General features: G+C 45.0%; 1 protein-coding gene across 1 annotated transcript in view; it reads left to right on the forward strand.

The window, feature by feature from the left end:
- GRIK4 (glutamate ionotropic receptor kainate type subunit 4) overlaps nt 1-24,082 on the forward strand; it is a 449,450-nt gene that overhangs the window by 368,530 nt on the left and 56,838 nt on the right. The window contains exons 10-12 of the mRNA XM_035139827.3: nt 1,769-1,873; nt 15,314-15,421; nt 16,587-16,790. Of these exons, the coding sequence (XP_034995718.1) occupies nt 1,769-1,873; nt 15,314-15,421; nt 16,587-16,790 (417 nt within the window). The remainder of the gene's footprint in view (nt 1-1,768; nt 1,874-15,313; nt 15,422-16,586; nt 16,791-24,082) is intronic.

Raw genomic sequence — 24,082 nt, forward strand, 5'->3', positions numbered from 1 at the left:
TTTGGGGGTTTTTTATTAAAAAATAATAATAAGTATTTTTACAAAAGCACCTCAAGGCAATGTACAACAAATAACACATGCACAAAAACCGGCATAAAACAAAACAGAAAGCTCTGAAACTTATTCACATGTTTGAAAGCAGAGTTACAATGCAACACAAATACCTTTATTGGCATTTCAAGTCAAGTCAGTGTGATAGATTTAAAAGGGACAGGAGTGAGGCTGTCGAGGGTCACAAGGCGCTCGATTGTTCTGCTTCACCCTGTCTATTCCCTAGAGGGATGAGTCATTAAGAACCCTTTCATGTAGGATGGAGATTAAGAAGGAAGCCATTGAGGCAGTAATGTCCTTGTCCCTGTCCGCTTGGAGGAACCTCATTTGGCTTTCTCTCGGAGCCGTGGGTCGCAGGTCCGTCATCTTGCTCAGCATCTGTTTGCGGAGTCTGCTGTGCAAAGGGCAGTCCAAGAGAATATGGTCCAGTGAGTCTGGTACTCCCTGATTGCAGGCACACAGGTGGGCTTGATCAGGAATTTGCGAGTATCTACCTGTGGTCACTGCGGATGGGAAAGGCATTTACGGTAGTCTTGCGAGCATAAAAGCTCTTCATTGGGAAGGCAATAGTAGGTCTTCTAGGTAATTGGCGCAACATCCGTAAGAACTAGTTATGCCTAGGGTTCACAAAGCCGCTGCTTAATTGTTTGGCGTACGTAACTTTTAGCACATACAGTACTTCAAGTCTCTCCAGAGCAATACCCATACTATGTATTTTGTCCTGAATTGCCCTAACATCCCACCCACTGAAGGAGGCCATAGATTAAAATGATGGTGCCAAGTGTGCCTCCCTGGGGAAAGCATTCCACAAGTAGGGAGCCACCACTTAAAAGGCTCCTTTCTGAAGTCCCAAAGGGAGCAGGAAAACCAGGATATGTTCAGCTTGATAGAGTACCAGTTACATAGGCATCACACCTGTGAGCTACATGGGTGGGTAGGGATTCAAACCCTGGTCTCCTGGGTCGCAGTCTCACACTCTAACCAATACACCACACTGGCAGTAATAGTTTCATCTGTCTACATACCTAAGGCCCTTGGTTATCTCAGTCTGTGATAACAGACAAGTCTCTTGCCCTGTGCCATCACAAGTTCACCCTGGAGTTTTGCATTCTACTGTGGGGAAACCGGCCCTGAATGTGGAGGCTGCAGAAATGCCACCTAATTTTCCAAGGGGGGACAACTGAAAAGGGTTGTTGTCAGTGTCATAGTGCTTGGGCAGCAATTAGCAGCATGTGGTTTGCTGTGTTTACCATCCCTTAACATGACAGTAGTTTGTGTATTTGTGTTAACAATGCACGGTCAGGGTTTCTTCCCCCTAAATCCCGAGCAACCCGGTGGAATGTGACAAAATTAAGCTCCCCACCTTCAGCAGTACAACTTCCAGCTCTAATCACAGGAGGAAGGGTGCAGTGAGAAAAGAGAACTTAGCAGTTCAGATGGAGTGAAAGACCTCTTGGGATCAGATGCTTGCCCTCGCCAAAAGCTCCCAGCCTTTCTCCCTGACACAATGGCTTTTCCTGTGCAGGAATGTGAGAGAGTGTTCTGCCACGCAACCCCAAACTTGCCTTATGAATGGCTGCACTTCCGAGATGTTAGATGAAACATATTTATTATCCTTCCAGCTTTAAAGGAGAGGGTGGATGTTCCAGAGCAGTGTGCTTGGGGATAAAAAGAAATAGTCCATATTTGGCGCTGCAACTCACCCTCTCTTGGACAGGTAGAATTGGAAGGTCTCACCGGCCACATAGAATTCAACAGCAAAGGTCAACGATCAAACTATGCCCTGAAGATCCTGCAGTATACCAGGAATGGCTTCAGACAGGTAAGGAAATGTCTACTCCAATTAACACTTTGGTTTAGGTTGGTTTGTCCTTCAAAGTCCTTATGTTGCTTCTGTCATGATGCCCATGAATATGGGATTATTCTCTGCTCTTTGGTTTTAGGTTAGTCGCACCTGTCCCTTAAAGAAGGTTAAATATGTACAGAGATGGTTGTGAACCCATAGCTGGCAGGGTGTTCTAAGGAGGGGAGGGGATATGAGGGCCTTTTCTGCAGCATCATTCAACTTTGGATTGTCCTCCCAGGAACCATCCGCCTGGCTTTTTGCAGAGCTGTTTAAGACTCACTTACTCCAACAAGAATTATTTGCACCTGAGCAGATGATAATTTGCCCCAATGCTCTTGATAGGGTTGTTTGTGCTGTTTTACAATGTTGCCTTTTATTATTACTTCACTGCAACTTATGGGCCAATTTGAAACAATGAGAAAGCTGGGAGATAAAGGCCACAGTCCTATACTAATACAGTATATGCAGGAGCAAGTCCCATTGATTCTAATGGGGTTTATTTCCAAGATGACTTGTTTAGGATTGCAATGTAAAATGTATTTGCAATAAACAGATAAACAAAGGACTTGATATGTTTATGGAAGTAGTTAGGTTTTGTGCAAGGTCAAAAAGAACATGGGGGGGTGCCTTGGTGGGGAGTGGTAACTAGTCGGCTATATGTGCAACCAAATTAAAAAGTAAAAACACTATTAAAAGTGGCTGTGGAATGAGTTCATCGCTTTTGAATTATGTACTTCTCAGCTCACAGTCTTGGCCACTATGACTGCATTCATATAGCAGTTTATTCCACTTTCATGATGTTTCCCTAGCTGTTAAGTTCTGCATTATATTTGAGCTTTCACATGACATAAAAGCAACTTCTGAGATTGTAGCGGAATATAATGAAAGCTTAGTGCTCATTTCTATGTTATATGCTTCCAGAAAAAGAAAATGTTTGCAATTAGCAGTGGGATGAGCACTAAACTCGTGCTATATTCCACTACAGTGGCTTTAACATCATGTGACATCTCAAATATAATGTGGAAATTAACAGAGGAACGTCATGAAAATGATAGAAATAGCCCTGTGAATGCAGACATAGATCGTCTAGAGGAGCAAAAGACTTTACTGCTTCTCTGAACATGAGACAAAACTTTATAAAGATCAGAGAGCATGAATCCTCAGCAAGATCCCATCTTAGAGCCGTGATAGACTTTGCCACTCCAAAAGCACAGAGCAATTTTGGAAATTGTAGCAGTTCCAATGCCTAATCTTTGGAAGCACAGCAGCGCTGTCCAGATGGGCACATAGGAACGTTCCTAGAGCAGGGGCATCTCCTTCGTCAGTGGGGTTAAGTTTGACCATTTTTTTAGGAAACCCAGAGTAAGAAAGCAAAGGCAAGATTTTCTCAGTGGGTCCGTCCGTCCATCTGTCTGTCTCTTGTCTTTTGCTTGGAGTAAAACCTGATAGCCTAGGAAAAGCTCCCGGCAGTGGTAACTTAAGCAGTGTGTGTGTGTGTGTGTGTGTGTGTGTGGAATTAGCAGCATATGACTGCCTGCAGTGCTGATCCATCTTTGTTTCCTTTTCTTCAAGAAGCTCTTTATCCTTCCAGCTTAACAAGTGCTGCTTTTCAGAGAGTGGCTTTTGGGAGGGAATTACAGAATTTGCTCCATTGCCCAAAGTTGTCGGCAGCTTCTGTGATCTTTTAAGCAGAATGTAGGCAAAGTGACTTGTTCTAGGGGAAACTCCTTTTACTCCCCCACCCCCACCCCAACCTAGGATTGTGCAGCTTAAGATTCCTCCTCTAAGAAATCTCCATACCTGTCAGCTTGCCATAAAGTGTGCAACTTATTCACGGTCTTCTGTGTTTGCGGGTCCAGGCGCAGTGCAGCCGCTGGTGGTGGGGCCAAGGCATGATAAAGTTGCAATATGTACAGGACAGCCAACTGGGATTTAAACAGGCCATGACAGAGGGCAATAAGTACTGGGGCCATTCCAGGGAGGACACAACTTTTGTGGGCAGAGGAGCACCAATAGCCCATGGTCTTTATCTGGGCTGGAGGAAGACACCACCCATAAGCCATGGTGGCTGCACCAATGTGGAAAGAGTGGGTGGTATAATCCACGGGTCATGGCCACAGGCACAGAGGATCTTTATCAGAACTGCTGTGAACTGCCACCTTGATAAGCAGTCTCTTTTGGCATGCATGAAGTGAGGGCCAGGGCCTGTGGACCTACAGGCCAGAAACTTCCTAATGTCAATCACCTGGCAAGGCCCAGAATGAGGAGAACCTTGCAAACACAGCACCATCTCTGTACCATACTGGTCGGTTTTGGGAAACCTAACCCACATCCTTAGTAAAGGGTAGGAACAGGGTAGAACAGAGTTAACAGATAACATTCCATATCGCATCATTAGGAAGACCTTTCTGATGCTAAGAGCTGTTTGACAGTGGAATGGGCTACCTTGGAAGGTGGGGGAGTCTCCGTCACTTTCCAAACAGAGGTTGGATGACCACATGTCGGAGATTCTTTAGCTATGATTCTTGCATTGCAGGGGGTTGGTCTAGATGACCCTCATGACCTTTCCAACTTTACAGCCCTATATTTCTGTAAAGCCTTAAAAGTGCTTTCTTTCAGAAATCTCTTTGCAACTTTGTTAGACAACTCAAGAGTCAAAATCTGTTGTTTTCATAATTCCTTGCTGCCCATCTTGGACAAACCTGATTCACAGCTTCCTCCTGCTGTAGCTGTGAGTTGGCATTCCTAGTGGAAAAAGTTGCCTTTTGCCATGACAGTCCATTAACTAGCATCCTTTTTAGTAGCCAAGCCACACCAATGCTAAAGGGAGGTTTTCGACAAGGGGGCAGCATGGTTCATAAGAATGCCTTTCAGCCACTTTCTGTTGGCTGCCTTCCCATCTGTTTGGCTTTCCTTCCTTGGCAGCATCTCAGTACAGCCCATCATTCTCTGTTCAGATGGTAGCCCGGATGCCTTTAGAGCCTATCAAATTATTAATAACAACCTTATAATGCTTTACATATTCAAAGTGCTGAGCAAACACGAGCTCTCTGCCATGTAGTTATGTGTTACTGTGAGTTAAATAATGCAGTTAGCTGATAAATAATAGAGGAGCGAGAATAGTGAGGCAAGAAGAAAGAAGGCAGGGAAAATTTGCAGCTGAGATCTTCTAAAAAAACACGGAGAAGTCACACAGCACAAACCCAGTGCCTTCGTCTGCCTTCTGCCACATTAGGATCATCCAAGGGATCTATTTTGCATGTGCCACACCCCCAAACCATTGCAGGTGGCTCTAAAAACACAGAGCCTTCATGGTGATGGTACAACAATTGTGGACCTCCTTGCCCAAGAAGGTGTGTATGATATGCTCCCTGCTGACCTTCATGCCGTAGATGGATTTTAAAGAAAGGGCTCTTAAGTTGGAATCTTTATCCTTTCTTCCTTAACGGAATAAATGGGTTCAAGGAAGAAATGATAAAGACTCCAACTAATAACCCTTTCTTTAAAACCCATCTACAGCATGAAATCTGCAAATGACTATTAACACAGCCTTACTATGGAGCAGAACATAAAGTGAACGAATATACATGGCAGCGCTATTCTCAGCACACCATCTTAAATGTGGAGTGGATGGGAGAGCTATCCATGGTGCTGAAAGCTGCTGCCTGGGGGCTTGAAGCTGTCTCTTGGCAGCTTTGCTGCATGTGCTATTGGGTTGGGAGGGATTTGGCAAATGTCACCTAGTTGCTTATTTGCACAAACATATGGGTGGCTGCAGACAAGTCTGCACATAGTGCGCTCCCTCCAGGCCATGACTAGCCAATTGTGTGCATCTGCTGTGTCATGTGTTGGGTTTGGCTTTAAGCGCACATTAAGGACACAGGAAGGGCCCCACTGAACAAAGCTATAAATAGTATTAATAATTGATTGATTGATTGATTGATTGAGTGAATGAATTAATATTCTACCCTTCCTCCCCAAGGAGCCCAGTGCAGCAAACCGATATAAAATTTAAAAACAAAGAGCAAAGCAAAAACATTCCAGGACAGATTTTAAAAATTCTAAAAACAATTTACAAATGAAAACATTCTAACAGCAATTACAATTTAAAATATACTACCATCCACAGATCCTCAGCCACCAAACACCTGGGTAAACAGGGATGTTTGAAAATTCCTCCTGAAAGTTAATAATGATGGGGACAGCCATTCTGCAACTGGGGAGCCACCACTGAAAAGGCCTTGTCACGGATCAGTGCCAACCAGGCAACACCACCAGTTTAGTCCAACATCCTTTTCCCCACATGATTAAAACAATTTGGGACGTAGGAGCGGTAGCAAGAAAGTGTTCTTCAAATAGTCGTTAGCTGGTAGTACTAGTGAAAGACTATTTGAAGAACGTTTTGTTTGTTTTGTTTGTTCCAAGCGACGAGAGCAAACATTATATGTTTATGAGTATCTCCAGGCTTGGTTATGCACATTGCACTTTAGTTTGCTCATTGTCCAGGAAGTTTATGACTTTATATACTTGTTTTAGTAAAATTGTCCTTCATATTCATAGCCAGTTCTGGTGTTGTTGGTTGGTTTTTTAAATTTGTATACCACCCTATACCCACAGGTCTCAGGGCAGTTCACAATATAAAATCACAATATAAATATAAAATATAAAAACACAAAATACATAATCAAAATAAAAACAATAACACCCCCAATAACGCCCCCCAATAACACCCCAAAACAAATTTTAAAAGGGCATTGGATGTCAAAAAGCCATATAATACAAACCAGCAAGTTCAGGTGTAAACAGGACTTAAAATGTGTTTTAAAAAGCAAGGAACGGTGAGCTGAAGGGCTTTGCCAAAGCCAAACTGGAGGCTTCAATTGTGTTGGTGATGCTTCAGTAGTATGCAGAAAAGCACCTGTAAATTTCGTAGGAGTTAAAGAGCCTCTCTTCCCCACTCTTGAGTCAAAACTTCACAGCAATCTTAATTTATGGACCACAGCACTGCTGATTATCCCTCCTTTTTCTCCTTTGGAGTGAGCCCTGGGAGAAATTTCAGTGTTGTTATTATTTCAAAGTAGATGTAATTAGAAACTATTTGGCTAAACCCATTCCAGCCTGCCACAAGAGAAACTGGTGTCTGTTTCCCAGGAGCCAAATTAGCTGGCTGCTGTTGTTCAAAACACCACTTCTGCCTTCTCCATAGGTGGGCAGACCCCCATTCTGCCCCCAACGGGTTATCTCTCTGGCTCTCCCTAAGTTGCCTGGGTTTCCTGCTCATCAGCTTTGATAGAAAATTCAGTGAACCTTGAAGCTGATGTAGATTTCAGCCAGCAAGCAAATTAGCAGTGCTTAAGGCTTTTCATCATCCTCCGCGGTGCTATTGGCCAAAGGAGCCCACACCATTAAGTTATTTAATATTTAATATGTTAACATAGTAAGTCCCAACACAATTTTTATTTAATCCAAACTAGTTGAGCATATTTAGGAGTAAATTGTCCAGCCACACGAGATAGTCCCTCTGTTTGCAGCAAGGTGCATCTGGGAATGGAACAGGGCCAAGTTTGTAAGTTCCTTTTCTGAACCCTGGTACTGGAAATGTATATGTAGGTGGATTGAGGCTTGGTGCCATCTTTCTGCAGCCACATAAATATTAGTATTTTTGCACGTGACTCTAATCTCTTCTCTCTGGACGGACAGTACGGCGCACCTGCCTGGTTGCCTTGCCGTCTCTTGTGCCAAAACATCTTCTTTCTCCCCCACCCCCATTAGCAATGACAAAGCTATGCAGAAGTGAATGATAATTGCTTTTTTCCCCTTTGGGGAAGGAGAAGGAGCCACCGTGATAAATGTGTCATGAACACAGAGCAAATTTGCCTTCATTTCAGGCAAAATAGCCATCCTGTTTTGAGTCACCCCATCCATGCATATTCAAGGCTGCCAGTTCACAGCACTGCTCCCAGGCTCGGAAGATCAACGATGGTGCTTTGGTGTCTAGAGGGCATGGAGGACTTAGCATGTCATCTCTCCTTGGTATCAACCCTAGCTGGGAGAAGTGGGCACATGGAGCCCTTCTTGCTATCAAATCGTTAGTCAGGATGGTGTGTGGAGGGCTGTGCTGTGAGGCAGCTGGGAGCTTTGATGGGGGGGGGGGGGAAGAGCTGTCATCAGAACCATACAGGGCTCTACTTACCAAAGGCTACGGATGGATTATGTGCTTTCTTTCCCAGCTACCTGCCTGAAAAAAACTCTGCTCAAAATGCTAGTTGCCTTGAGACTACAGAAGTGAGAGGAGCGGCCTTTTGCTCTGCCAGCAGCCATAGGAACAAGGGCTGTTGGGCTGTCTTTTCAGAACATAATGAGAGTCCTTTTGGGTCAGACCAACAGTCTATCTGGTTCCTAATCTTGCTTCCCATGGTGGCTAACCAGATGCCACTGGGAAGGAAATGAACAGTGCATGAGGCCAACAGCCCTCTTCTGTTGTGGCTCCCCAGCCAGGGGCAGGAACGATCCACAGGCATAATGCAGGAATGAATCCAGCCCGTCTCTCCCATCAGCGTGCAGCGTGCAGCTCTAGGGAGTTCCGACAGCCCTTCCTGATTATTTATTACTACCGTACTCATGTCTTGGAGACACTGAGCACATATTCAGAGTCCAGCAGAGATAAAACGCAGATGGAGCCAGGCTGAGGTTGTGTACTAAAAGCTACTTTATTAAGCGTAAGGCAGAACAAAAGAAAAACATCTCTCCTCTCACTGAAAGAAGTCCGAAGAAGAAGAAAAACAAAAAGAAACAGAATACAGCAAACATCCGCTCCCGTGACTCCAACAATCTTTGCTGGAATGCATAACACAGGCATGTGACCTGCACAGTGAGAGGAATAGAAACCTAACAGCTATGCAGTGGCATGCCACCTCTGAATGTAGAGGGTGCATAATAACCACCATTACTAGATAGCCATTGATTGCATCATTCTGTTACTATAATAACCTAGTATGTATTTTGGAAAGTTGTGCTCGCCGTGCATTTGGGCACCTCTTAAGATATTGTAACGAAATTTGGCACTGTGGTTCCCAAGGGCATGTGTTTGGATATAATGGGGCACCATTTTGAATCAAGATGGCAGACTGAAGCTGTCAAAATTTCAGGGATTTTAACCCATGATTTCGAAACTGCACTGATTTTTTTGGTTCTTAGAATTCTTCAGCAACATCAGTCACATAGGAGAACATTTGATTGAAAGGGCATGCACATTTTCCAAATTCATGAAATGAATGTTTTGCAATCTTAAGGTCAGCATCTAAGAAGATAACAGCCCTGCTGGATCAGACCAATCTAGTCCAGGATCCTGTTCTCTGCCTTTCAATTTGGCAGACACAGGCACAGCGCATACCTGCCAAGTTGCTGTCAGAGAAATAAGGGACCGGGCCGGAAATAGCAGACCGGAAGTAGCGCTGCCGCCATTTTGGAACTGGTTGTTGCGCCAGAAGTCGCACTGCAGCCATTTTGGAACTGGGCAGAGCAGCATCAAAAGTCGCTTCTGAGCATGCTCCGCCCAGTTCCAAAATGGCCACCGCGCCAGAATAAACCGGGGGGAAACAAAAAAATCCGTTTTTTTCAGCTAGGAACAGCTGGAAAAACAAGGATTTCCCGGGGGAAATGGGAGACTTGGCAGCTATGGCACAGCGGGATGCAGTGAGCTCCCCAGACCCCACTGGGGAACATTGCCAGGATTTTGCCTCATGAATCCTGTCTTTCCCCTGCCTGGACCCTCCATGGGCAGCGAGGAGCGACCACCATTGACTCCTGATGTAGCTGGAAACCTCCCTCCCTATCTCTCTTCTCAGGGCCAAGATAGAGATGACAGTTGGAAATCTGTGATAGGATCTCCTGCTGTCTTTGCAAAAGTTTAGTGGCAGCTACAGGTCAGGTCCAAATCCAGCCAGCACTGCAGCATGGAGAAAAGAGGGTTTAGCCCTTACATGGCACAACACACACAATTTTCCTGATGCAAATCCTGTGAAACTGCTATTTGCCCGTTAGGGCAAAACATTCAGGTACTCATTTTGCTTTATGGAGTAAGCTGTAGCTTTAAGGGAGGGGGAGCAATTACAACTGCATGGGGGAAATTATTAATATCCCCTCTCCTTCTCCAGTGCTGTGTTCTAAGGCCTCAGTTCCAACTTGAGAGAAGGGAGCCAGCTGCCACACAACCAGGCCACTGGTGGGAACAACCTGTGCCATGGTGGTTCTAACTGCTTGGCAACTCCCTCCAGATTGCCCGGCAGCCAGACTAGGAGAGATACCAACCAGCAAGTGAGCTTCCCTAGAACAGGATCCTTGCCCTATGCAGCACCAAACTCTGATCTGCTGTAACCAACAAAACTGTGGACAGGTTTAACTGACATTTGTCTCATTGTGTTAATTGCTCCTGAACAACACACCTTTGTCATCCACGGTGCATGTTCTGATTACTCTTAAAACCTGTTGGGCCTCATTGCTCCTTTAACAACTAACTCTCCTTAGGAATACAGAAAATTAGCCAGGCGAGATAAACATTTGTTGGAAAACAGTCGGGAACGTCAAGCAGTGCCTCCTCTTTTACAGCGTGTAAGCTTTTAATCCCCTGCAGCTCTCTCTACCCATTGATGGAGCAGCCCCAAACTTTTCAGTAGGGGGGACAAAGAGCTTTTCATGTGGTGACCGTAATATGCAACCTGCTCCATATCCCAACCATCTGAGAGAGCCAATGTGGTGTGTTCTTGTTCTCTGTTGTATCCCACTTCAGGCACAGAGGACTGTGGGAGCCAATTAGTGCCATTACCATGCCATCAAGAGAGTCATCTCCAAGTCTGTGTAAGCACAGTGTGGGGCAGAATAACCTTGACGCATTGATGTACTTAGCCTTGGCACCATCACGCAGGCAAGGGTCACATCCTCTCTAGCATCAGAGGCAGCCCTGACAGTGGCCAATTAGTTTCCGTGTGCCAGCAGGGAAGGAAGAAATTACTGACTTAGAGAGTTGTCAGAATTCAAGTTTATCTGATACTAAATAGCTGCTCCGGGAGGAATGTATGATGTGCTGTGGAGAGCGTCAGCAATCACTATCAAGGAGAAGAGTTGGTGGAGCATAGTGGTTAGGATCATGGGCTCTGAGCTGGGTGGACAGGCTGCTCATCATTAAAGGTAAAGGGACCCCTGACCGTTAGGTCCAGTTGCGGATGACTCGGGGGTTGCGGTGCTCATCTCACTTTACTGGCCAAGGGAGCCTGCATACAGCTTCCGGGTCATGTGGCCAGCATGACTAAGCCGCTTTTGGCATACCAGAGAAGCACACGGAAACACCATTTACCTTCCCGCCGGAGTGGTACCTATTTATCTACTTGCACTTTTTGGCGTGCTTTCGATCTGCGGATGGTGTTGTGGTTTAAACCACTGAGCCTAGGGCTTGCTGATCAGACGATCGGTAGTTCGAATCCCCGCGACGGGGTGAGCTCCCATTGCTCAGTCCCAGCTCCTGCCAACCTAGCTCATTATTAGCCCCTTGCTATATTTTAAAATGCCCAAGAAGTCTTGCAGTGAACCACATTAATAACAGCAATTAGAAGAATTGCTTAAAAAGAACAGTCAATAAAACATCTGGATAAAACAGCAGAGAAAGATTCTTCTGGATAAAACAGCAGGGAAAATACCCAGCCCTACCTGGAGATGCCAGGGATTGAACGTAAGAGGTTCTCTGCACTGGTCCAGTAAAACGCTTCAGCTGCACTATACTGACCAGGAACAGTTCTCTTTGCAGAGCATTAAGCACAGCGGCTAGATTCTTGTTGTAGTAAAATTCTTGTAGCTTTGCAGTGACGACTCACGGAAACCCAACTTTCGAAGACAGTTTTTTATTTTTTATTGCAGAAAAAATAACAGAAACACGTCCAGAGCTTTCAGACATGACTGCTCCACACCCCACAGGCAAACAAAACAAACGCTCTATATATACTGAGCATCTTAACAACTTAACGACTTAACAACTTAAATCACATGACCTTGCCAATTTGCCAGCGTCTTAGGTTAAAAGTCCTAACAGAACGCAGTGTCTTCATCATGCAAAGTACAGTAGATGTTCTACCACTCTCCTACAGCCATTCACTATGTATGTTCATTAAACACCTAGGCAAGTATTATTATTATTCTTTTTAAAAGGGGGGGGGAGACTTTATCTGAAAATGTTGCTCCCATGTAGCCGATACCAATCTAGTTATACCAGACCACACTTCTATTACATGCTCACTTAAACTAGTTTAAATTCCACTTAAACTGATTATTGCATTAAACTGAAGTGGGATTTCAAGCAGCTAAAGAGCATTTGTGTCAGGAGATTTGCACCAGCCAATCCAAGCCGGTATTCAGTTGGTGCAGGACAAGTTTCTAGTTTTGAAGAGATGCCAGGACCACTTGCGGTCTATTCTTTTATTGCTCCAACGGTTGTGTCCCAGGGGTAAGTCCTTTCTCCATCTGCCAGGGAAGGCAAGCCCTCACCATCCCACAAGGGGGTGATGAGGCTTTAATGAGTTAGCATACTTTCAGAGGAGTGCTAAACGACAAGTTAGCAAGAGGATGGAGCAGCTCTGCTCTGAAGAAAGCTTGCGGCATTTGGGACTTTTTAGTTTAGAGAAAAAGCAATTCTGGGGTGACCTGATAGACGTTTATAAAATGATGTGTGGCATGGAGAAAGTGGGCAGAGTTTTCACCTCTCTCCCCTAACACTAGAGCTTGTGGACATCCAATGAAGCTGCACACTGGAAAATTCAGGACTGATCAAAGAAACTCCTTCTTCACATGGTGCATAGAGTTAAACTATTGCACTCCTTCCCACAGGAGGCAGGGATGGCCGCCAACTTGGGTGGCTTTAAAAGAGAGTGAGACCAATTGATGGGGGAGAAGGCTACGGATGGCTATCCTCTGCCTCTACAGTCAGAGGTAGTAAAACTTCCAAAAGCCAGTTAGTTGAAACCACAGGAGGGGAGGGTGATCTTGTGCTGAAATCCTGCTTGAGGGTGTCCTCAATCATAGAATCATAGAACTGGAAGGAACCACAAGGACCATCTAGCCCAGGCATGTCAAACCTGCGGCCCTCCAGATGTTTTGGACTACAAATCCCATCTTCCCCAACCACTGGTCCTGCTAGCTAGGGATCATGGGAGTTGTAGGCCAAAACATCTGGAGGGTCGCAGGTTTGACATGCCTGATCTAGCCCAATCTGCAGGAATCTTCTGGCCAACGTGGGGCTCAAACCCATGACCCTGAGATTAAGAGTCTCATGTTCTACCAACATCTGGTAGGCCACTGTGTGGCTGGACTAGATGGGCCATTGGCCTGATACAGCCGGATCTTAGGTTCTTATGTGATGACACTGGAACTGAGCCAAGGGTTCAGCTTTTCGCATTTCATTAATACCGATAATAAGAGGACATGATAATATCCCCCAAAAATAATAGTGTGTCTGTTTTGTCCTCGTTTGGGAACTGTCAGATGCTGGTAGCCAAAGGACAAAAAAAACGCTGCTTCAGATCTTGAGGTTGGAGTCCTTAGCAAGCATATATATATATATATATATATATATATATATATATATAACATACTTCTTTGGCTATCACTCGTATCTGAGTAAGATTGTCTTCCATAAACATGGTTTTAACAATGGGTCCGTAAGTGACTGTGGAGTCCAGTTCTGGATCCACACATCCTTCCACAGTGGAAACATTGGTTTCCGGGCAGGTGTTGATCACGGTGTGGATTTGCCAAGCGTGCCTTCCTCTTATCACATTTCTCTCTTGCGTCCTGTGTTCGAGCGTCTTCAAAGTCCATGACACCTTTGGTAAAGACTGTTCTCCAACTGGAGCGCTCGCAGGCCAGTGTTTCCCAGTTGTCAGTGTTTATACTACATTTTTTAAGATTTGCCTTGAGACAGTCTTTAAACCTCTTTTGTTGACCACCAGCATTACGCTTTCCATTTTTAAGTTCAGAATAGAGTAGTTGCTTTGGAAGACGATCATCAGGCATCCCCACAACATGACCAGTCCAACAAAGTTGATGTTGAAGAATATATGTATGTACACACACACACACAAAATAATTGACAGTCTTTGTAAGATGATGGGTTAACAACATTTCTCTGGGTGGGTGGGGGAACAAGGATCCAGAGTCCTCTCCATCAACTCTTACAAAAACCTGTGCAGTGGTTTGGAAACTCCAAACTTACCCAACATCTGAGCATTAAGGCATGGATTTTTGAGCACCACTAAAACATGGACGCGACATAAACAACTCATTTTACCAGTATCTGTGTGTATTGTGTCAGAAGCATAAATGCATCAAGATAATTGGAGGTCAGTTTCCAAGACACAAGAAGTGTCAAAAAAAAGACCTGTTGGCAATGGAAGTTCTAACCTCCACTTCACATCCTTTCAGTTTCTTGGAAGACCTTAGATCTGAGATATACAGGGGCAAAGATTTAATAAAGTTATCATACCTCACAACCAAAACTTGCAGAAGAGCTGAGCTGCATTTTGTCTTGCTCTAGCAAATTCAGCCCTTCAGCAGTTTACCTGGGTTGACTACAATACTTACTTAGGAACCTGCCAAAAAGTTGGGTCAGAGGGAAGGCAGGATCAGCATTCACAGTAGGAGAAAAATCCATCTTGAAAGTGAGTGCCTCCCATCCAGACTGGAAAAGCTGGGAGTTCAGGATCCCAAATATCTCCTTGATCTTGTGATATTTCTGCTGCACAAAGGGGAGAGCTAGACTTCCAGTGTGTCAGGAAGGATTTATGGCCCCGTTCCATTGCCGCTGGAGAGTGTAAATTAGTTTTAATAAGAATAGCATGGAAGCTTAGATGGGACAGATTATACTCCTTGTTGGATAGTTGGGTTGATTAGCTTGAACGGTGTCATTTGGAAAGGGTTAATTAATCTTGAGGCAGCAACAATAGAGGATGAGAGATCAGGGTCATTAGTGGCTAAGAGCACCATAGAGAATGTGCTTTTGCTCCAAAGCATTTCGTTAGGGTGCAACAGAGCAATGGAGGGGATAAATATATATTTGTTTTCATGTTGAGATAATCTGCTACAGTGGCTCTCAATGGAGGAACTAATAGTGTCAATCTCTAGTCTGTGGGGACTTTTGCCCTGAAGTCGCCTGCTTCCCAGATACTATGCAGCATCCTGCTCATAAAGAGTTTTTAAGCATCACTTCCTCCTACTGTGGAATCCGGCCCATGACAAGACTTGCCAAAGGGCACTTCATTTCTCTCTCTCTCCTCTCTCTCTCTCTCTCTGTGACATGATTTTGGTGTGGCCCAGTTGTTGTCAGTCAGTGGCAGCAATTCCCACTGTCAATGACTCTGCTGTTCTTTCCTGCAGATCGGTCACTGGCATGTTACCAAAGGCCTTACCATGGATAACCAGATCTTCTCTTCCAATGTGTCAGAGAGCCTCTTCAACACCACGCTCATTGTCACCACCATCCTGGTAAGCGTGGAGGGTCTTGGTGACCTCCTTTTCTGCTCTAGCATCTCAGGGGCAACCTCCAGATACAAACCTTCCATTCCACATGCCCATCCATTCCATGAAAAGAGTTGCACGCTGAGTCCCTGAAGAAACAGGTGGTCAAACTGCCAACTGCAGCACCAAAAATCATTTAAACTCACATTGGTACACATCACATGCAAACTATATTTGATGAGTTCAGAAGTGGCTGGGGAGAGGGTTAGAATGAGAGCATGCATCACAATTTTAAATTCCTCTCTCCACATGACATTTTGCTTATAGACCTAGTTGGGCTATGGAGAGGGTGGGTCACCTCTTCAGTCTATGTAAAACTTATTGTGGGGTTAAGATGGGTACAGTTTGAGTCACCTAGGCTTATATTTGCAGGTGCTCCTTTTCATAACTCCTTGCATTGCTCATCTTCCACCATGGCCAAATGCTTTCTGGTTTTCTTAAGCTATTCTTCATCTCCTGGAATACTTGAAGTCTCCATCTATGGTCTATATTTTGTCCATATTCTTCTCAGCCCCAGACTCAGAGAGACTTTGTGCTCTAACTGAATATTTTCCAGTTGAAAGACTCCAAGGATGGCTATGCCAACTTGATTCCTTCCAGATGTTTTGGGCTCCAGCTCCCATCAGTTCCAACCAGGATGGTCAATGGACAGGAATAATGGGAGTTCTCATCTAAAACATCTGGAGGGCACCTGGCTGAAGAAGGCTACTGTCTTCCCAGTAGACTGTACTCAGGGAACTGGCAGCCCACAGGCCACATTTGGCTTCCACCTTATACTTGCCAAGTTAATCAACTGGTGGATGGAGTGGGACAATGCATCCCTTCCTAATGCATTTTCTGATATGGATGCAACTTAAACAGAATGAAATATAGTAGTTTTCAGTCCACCAATCATGAGGGACTGGAGGGGGGAGCAGAATCTCCCAGTTTGGATCTAGTTTGCCATTGCTGCATCCCAGATGAACTTGAAAGGAAGAGGAGAGAGTCTGGAGAATCTTTTCCCAGAGACTGTTTCCTTCCTGGTAATTCCCAGGGGAGTCCATCACATCACCCGCCCCTGCTTTCCGATTTGTGCTAAATCTAGTGCTGTTGCGACTAAGATGGGAATGACAGCTGCCCAGTTTCGATGCAGGAAAACCCTTACTTAATGCTCAAGGGAAACCACCAAGAGCTGGAAGGGAACGACCAATACGAAGGCTTCTGCATGGACATGCTGACAGAACTGGCCGCGATCCTGCACTTCAACTACAAGATCCATCTGGTCGGTGACGGAGTGTACGGTGTCCCCGAGGCTAATGGAAGCTGGACTGGCATGGTGGGGGAGTTGATTGCTCGGGTGAGTTGGTTAATGCTAATGAATGAGAGCTTATTTGCATGTGTAGCAGAATTGCATGGAATGACCTTCAGGGCTGCGAGTGCAGAGATTGTTCATGTTGAAAGCTTTCCCCCAAAATAAATCTTTGTTGCAGATCGAAAAGTGTCAGGAACAAGGACTCTAGATGAGCCTCTCTTGCCAGGCATTCTAGTTACCTTTGTGCACTGAGATATTTTTGGTGGGAGATCAGTCAGTTGTGAAATCTTCCATCTGCAGCATAAAAATGGGCACTTACTTTAATGCTTGCTGTTTATTACTAATTTTATGGTATCCTTTATATGTTTTATTGGTGTGTTTTGTTTTGTTTTGTTTTCTGCTTTGGCGCATTTTCCCTGACAGGAAGGCAGGACAGATGTGTATCATAATAAGAACAACAAAAATTATAATAATACATGGCGCAAGGCTACTGACATTGTTTCAATTCTGAGAGAATAACTCAACTGGCCACCAACTTGGATAGCTTTAGAAGAGGATTGGACAAATTCATGGGGGACAAGGCTATGAATAACTACTATGTTCTATATCCATTGACAGAAGCATCATGCTTCTGAATACGATTTGATGGGAATCTCAGAATTGCATCCTTCATAAACTTCAACTCTCAGAATTCCTGGGGGGAACCTATTACTGTTAAATGATATCAGAGTGCTTTAAATATACATTGTGTGAATGTGGCCTTAATGTGTACAGTACATCATACTCCGGCCCTCCGATGTGAGAGGTCAATACGGTACTCGGCTGAACAAAATGAATTATACACATTGTGTGAGGTCTCTGCACAAAATAGGTTCAGCCGAGCTGAGTAAGAAGAGTAGGTTGAAAAGCATTTGAAACCAAGTTGCTTTCCTCCCTGATATACAAAAGTGCTTGTTATTCTAGGATTTCCTCCTGCCTTTCTTTATTAAACATCAGAAAACCCAAGTCAATTGAGGTGACATGCTCACACCGCCCTTTGTATCCTCTGTCCGGACAAGCAAGAGGCATGATCAAAGTTCAAGAATGCATGCCAGCCAGGCAAACTCACTCAGGGTGTGCAGCAGAGCACGAGACACATAATATGGAAGTGTTCCAGGGGCCAGAAAAGAGAGCCCTGGAGGGCCGCATTCAGCTCTTGGGCCTGAGATTCTCTGCTCCTGAGATAGACTTTTGGTCTGATCCAACAAGGCTCTTTTTATCTTCTGATGGTACTGAGTTGGTGTAACATCTAAAAGGAACCTCACCCAGTAGAAGCCCTTTCTCATGAAAAGCTATAAAGAAACCAGCTGGCCCTCCAGCTTTCTATTGCTGCCGAGCGATGCTGGAGTGTTTACTGATGCCTTGGGCTGTCAGTGTAGATTTTTATATAGATAAACAGGTTTGCGGCTATTCTTCGAGGAAGCGAGAAGGAACAGTCATAAAGGAAAGCGTGGTGCCTTCAAACAAAAGGGGGGGAAGAAAGAAATGGCAATGCTCTGACAAGTGGTAGCCATGAATTTTTTGTAGCGATAAGTGCTTTCACCTTGCCTTTTTCCTGGAAACAAATTATTTAGCCATTGTTTGTTACTGTGAGGATCAGGAGAAGGAGTGTGAAAAGGTGAGGCAATGAGCTGAAAAAAAATAAGGAGTGGATAAAAGTCAAACCATCCCATTGTGATTGTTTTGGATACTTTCCTGCAAATTTCTGTATGTCAGTTATGGGGATCTGGTGTTCAATGGGCAAGAACACAAGAACTGCTAGAGATGATCAAGGGACCATTTGGTGCTTAAATGGCACCTGACTGTTGACACCTGGCCAAATGACACCTCAGAGGTTCTAACAGTTGCAGGGGGACAAACAGTGTTGGAGGGGCTGTGATTAGCATTGACCTGTGTTGGCACTGAGACAAGATATTTAAATACAGGGAGTTAATTTTCCAGGAAGTGAAAAAAGGTTACTAAGCAGGATCTGACATTCTTTCCAGCACTGGCACTGTTAAATATTTGGGGAGAAAAGGGGGATGTTGTTGAACTCCTGTCGACTGCTGCCAGGATGGAAATTGCAAAACGCTGAAAAATAGCTTGTACATTCCAGTGCCTGATTCAAAGCAAGTCAAACAATAGAAGCAATCCTGTTTGACTTTAGTTCTCAGATTCATGCATTCTTCCCCCCCACAAAAAAAATATGTTGTTGCATTAGAGAGAAGATCTGCAAATAGTTCAGTCAAAGGACTGAGAAAGAAATTATCCACAAAAAGAAAACATTGCAAAGTAGGATTGTAGATTCATTTCAATGCAGTGGATATTGTTATGTAATTGTTTCTTTCTGTTGCAAAGTTTCTGAATTCAAAAATGTGGCCCTCTGTGGAATAGTCCTCAATCTTGGTTCCATGAGAGTACGTACGCACTGTCCAACTGGCAATGAAAAGCACTCATGTCCCAATTCAGAGGAAGATCATTGCTCTTAAGAACTGGCTGTGATGGCTGGGGCATATAGCCATGGCTGAGAGACTGGCATTCAGGCAACAGCACTAGACTCCAATGCTGCAAGGAACATGTTCATTGTAAATATAGACAACTGTAGATCTCCATGCTTAATATGTCAGGGACATTCCTCAGACACCTCACACCCGGGAACCAGAATGTCATGCCCAAGGGTTTATTGTTTTGGGGGTCCCTAAGTTCAAATCCCTGATGTGGATGTTTTTGGATTTATCCCCCATACAACTTGTGGGGTGTAGTCTTCTACTTGTGGCTTCCTTGGTCCACCTTGTGTTTAATTGTTGACTTTGTTATTCCTGGGGGGAGGGATTTAAAGGGTCAGCCAAGCAGCCAGTCAGAAGCCTCTCAAAGCTCACATGCAGACCTGGTGGTAGCAGTTTTCTTACCTGTCTCTCTTTCAGCATTTCATATTCACAAGTATAATGACTTTGTATAAGGAAGTTCCATTTACTTATCCTGGTTAACTGCCAATGCTTATCCTCCAAGAATGCATTTACTTGGGGCATTTATATACCACTGAATTATTTGCATTCCTAATGTCCCTCAGGGACGTGGGTGGTGCTGTGGTCTAAACCACAGAGCCTAGGGCTTGCCGATCAGAAGGTTGGTGGTTCGAATCCCCACGACAGGGTGAGCTCCCATTGCTCGGTCCCTGCTCCTGCCAATCTAGCAGTTTGAAAGCATGTCAAGTGCATGTAGATAAATAGGTACCGCTCCAGCGGGAAGGTAAACGGCATTTCCGTGCGCTGCTGTGGTTCGCCAGAAGCGGCTTAGTCATGCTGGCCACATGACCCGGAAACTGTATGCCAGCTCCCTCGGCCAATAAAGCGAGATGAGCCCCGCAACCCCAGAGTCATCCGCTACTGGACCTAACGGTCAGGGGTCCCTTTAACTTTAATGTTCCTCACACCCATTATATATATATCTCCATCTAAGCCATCACCGGATCATAGAAAAACATAGCAAAATACATATGTTAATTATGGGCTGTAGGAAGAATAGCTTCCTCTGGTCTAGTCTGAATGTCCTGATGAACCATTTTGTTGATTGTTTCTGGTGACACCAGAAAAAAAAAATCTGGGGACTCACAGAAGGGGCAAAGTATATTTCTAGCTGGGGGAGTTGTGTCCCACATATTAAAAACTGAAAGAAAAAAGGCAGTATATGTTAAAGACAGGAGTCCAGCAATGGAGGAGGGCAAGTGTGGGGGTGCTCCTTGTTTGGGGGGGCAGTTCTCCCCCATCTCTGGTGCCACTCATACTTGGCCACATGATAAATGACTGAATGTGATACGGAGCCTTCTGTTGAGCAACTCATGCTTGGCTCATCCAATTCTGTTCCTGGCAAACTGTCACAACATTGAGATGAAACCCAAAATATGGATGTCATGATCTTATTTTCTTCTTCTTCCCTAAATGAGGCATTCCAAGTGAACAAAAATTTAGGCGAAAACAATTTGATGTGGGGCTGCCACAGTGTAGGGTTAATTACATACACTTCTGCACTTCATAAGGTTTTTATGAGGGTAAGGACATGAAAAAGAGAAGCAGTGAATCATATGGCGTGCTAATTAGAATGGAATAAAAGACTTCAAGTGGCGAACACTGAGCTAGTCTTGAAAGTCCAGTGTGGGGAGGGAATATTCCTCTCTTTCGTTCTTGTTGGGCAGCAAAATAAATTTATGTAGCAAAAGAGATCCTAGCTTAGAAAACGTCTGTTCAATTTTTTTCCACATTTTGGGAGGAGGGAACATTTTTCAGATTAATGCCAATAAAAATAATTGCAGCAAAAAAGGTATAACTAAAAAATCAATGTGAGTATCTAGGGCAATGGATGTGCCATCTTCCATCTTCAATCACAAATCGACAGACACGCTGCTGGCCACCTGACTCAAGCTCATTTGTGGACCACAGTCTGAGGACCTCCAGGCTAGAAAAATTGCACAGAGGACCCTGAGAAGGGAGAAGACGAGGTGCAAAACAGGGCAAGGCTCAATATTTTCCCCCGCAACTAAAAGTCCCAGTATTAGCTTGGGATGAAGGCAAGGTGCCACTCAGACACAAGGTTGCCTAGAGGAAATCGCACATTCCAGAGAGGTGTAAATGCTTCCGAGCTGCCAACATCAAATTTGCAGATATTTGGGGGATAACTTAATCTCTTGTCCCTTCAGGCATACATACCTTGCCCTTTCCCCTTGGTTTAAGTCAACATTTGTAGCAGTATATAAAATCTGCACAAAGCCAAGCAAACACACATTTGAGCAGACAGGATAGTGATGGGTGAACTTGTCCACACTTGTCCAGCACTGCTCCAGAAAAGCAGCGTACTGTAAATGATAGGTGCTTTTTCTGGTATCTGTGGCATTGTCCACAGCTTTGATCCCTGCATTCACCAGAGCACCTTAGGAATACCAGAAGTTGCCTCACACCAAGCCCAGATTCTTGCTCCATCTGGCTCAGTATTTTCTACCCTGACTGGCAGCAGCTCTCCAGGGTTTTAGGGAGGGAGCCTTCCCCGGCTGTGCCCAGAGGTGTCAGGGATTGAACCTGGGACCTTCTGCAGACAAACCAACACTCAACCGCTGTGCTATGGTCCTTCCCTCTGCTCCATCTTGCCTTGATATGCAGCATGATGGAGGAATGGGGTAAGTAAGAAGGTGTTGCAGCAAACATCACGATATCACACTGTGGCCAGAACAGATCCACTTTGAATTGGGTGAGATCTCAGGGTCCAGGAGTAACAGGTGGGGCTACCACTTTCAAGACCTTCTTGTGCGGTTCCAAGAGAGACCTGGTTGACCTTTGTCAGAATGGGTGACTTAGGCCACATTCACAGCATAACTTAAATCACTCTGGCACATCTTTAAACAGTCATGCCCCTACCAAGGAATTCTGGGATCTGTAGTTTGTTGAGGGTGCTGAGAGTTGCTAGGAGGTCCATATTCCCCTCACAATGCTACAGTTCTCTGTGAAGGGGGTTTGGTTATTAAACCACCCTGAGAACTGCAATTTTGGGAGGGGAGTATGGGATCTCCAAACAAAACTAAAACTCCCAGAATCCTTTGAGGGAATCCATGACACTTTAAAGTGGTTGAAACAAAATTAAAAAAATTCCTTCCAGTAGCACCTTAGAGACCAACTAAGTTTGTCATTGGCTGTGAGCTTTCGTGTGCATGCACACTTCTTCAGATACACTGAAACAGAAGTACCAATGACAAACTTAGTTGGTCTCTAAGGTGCTACTGGAAGGAATTTTTAAATTTTGTTTTGACTACGTCAGACCAACACGGCTACCTACCTGTAAATTTAAAGTGGTGTCATAGTGTTTAAACTTATCATGTAAATGTGGCCTAACTAGACCTATTCAGCAGAGCTCCTCTTATATATTTAGGAAAGGCTAGCCAAACCTTTCCTGCCAACCTAGCAGTTCGAAAGCACATCAAAGTGCAAGTAGATAAATAGGTACCACTACAGTGGGAAAGTAAACGGCTTTTTCCATGTGCTGCTCTGGTTCGCCAGAAGCGGCTTTGTCATGCTGGCCACATGACCTGGAAGCTATACACCGGCTCCCTCGGCCAATAATGCGAGATGAGCGCCGCAACCCCAGAGTCGGTCACGACTGGACCTAATGGTCAGGGGTCCCTTTACCTTTACCTTTAGCCAAACCTTAATCCTCTGTGGGTTTCAGCTTTCAGGGATGATGAGGCTAACCTGAGAAAAACGCATTTCACTTTAATGGGGGCTTGCTCATTTTTACTTTCATTTCCATTAACCTTACGCTCTCCTCCTCTCGCTCTTTCCCCCAAAAGCGAAACGCATCCTCTCACCAGCCAGTGTGGTGTGACAGCGCACCCTTTTGTTCTGATACATTTGTATTATCGCCCTTTGCCGGTGAGTTGCCAGCCATGCTCAGAGATGTCTTTTTCGCACGTCATCTCGGGAGGAGACGTCAGCGGCTGGGCCCCCTGGCCATTCCCACCCCAGAGGAGCCGGGAGGATGACACTTTGGAGGAGACTCAGAAAAGCGGCTACAATTTACCTGCTGCCCATTATTCATCTTGGGGGAAAGAGAGAGCTGGGCTGAGAAACCAGCTTTGTCAAGTGCCATGTCACTTAATTAGCTGGAGCGCAAGCTGCTGCCTTTGCTCCAAACAACCGTTGGATGCATCCTAGTTGTTATTTATTGCTTGTTGTGGCAGACGCCACCAGACTGGAGATGTGTCCTGTTGGAGGAGAGGGCCCTGCTGTGATTGGCAGGGTGGGGAAGCCACTCCGGGAGGGTCTCTGCAAAGAGAAATCCTCATCTCGGTTAATGGCAAAGCACAAGGGGGAGGGCATCAAAGGAGCCAAGGAAAGGGGTGGGGCGTGGGGGACGAGAACAAGGTGACAGCAATACAAGCCAGACATGTGTTCTCTGTCTCGCTCACTTGTCTAATTATAATCAACCGGGTATGGCACGGCGTGCCCCTGTGCAGTCCTGATGTGATTAAAATTCACAGTCAAGCAGAAAATAGAAACCATATGAATTTTTATAAACTAAGCAGTTGCGGGCAGGGATCTGGGATCGCTGTAGGCACTTCAGTGCCCCGGGCTAAACATTCAGCGCCTCCAAACTCTGCCTCTGCTTGGGATGTTTGTTGCAGTCTGCAGAGGTTTTCCTTAGCTCATCGATCGTTCCACCCACCCACCCCACACAATGCCAATGCCAATGTTGCGTCAGGCCAGCTTTGCTGCACTCCTGCTGCCTTTGGCAGGCATGCTTAGTGGTAGCTGTAACAGCTCCCATTCCTGCTTTAA

Source organism: Zootoca vivipara, chromosome 14 (genome assembly GCF_965207765.1).
Source record: "Zootoca vivipara chromosome 14, rZooViv2.hap1.1, whole genome shotgun sequence".
Classification (NCBI taxonomy): Eukaryota; Metazoa; Chordata; class Lepidosauria; order Squamata; family Lacertidae; genus Zootoca; species Zootoca vivipara.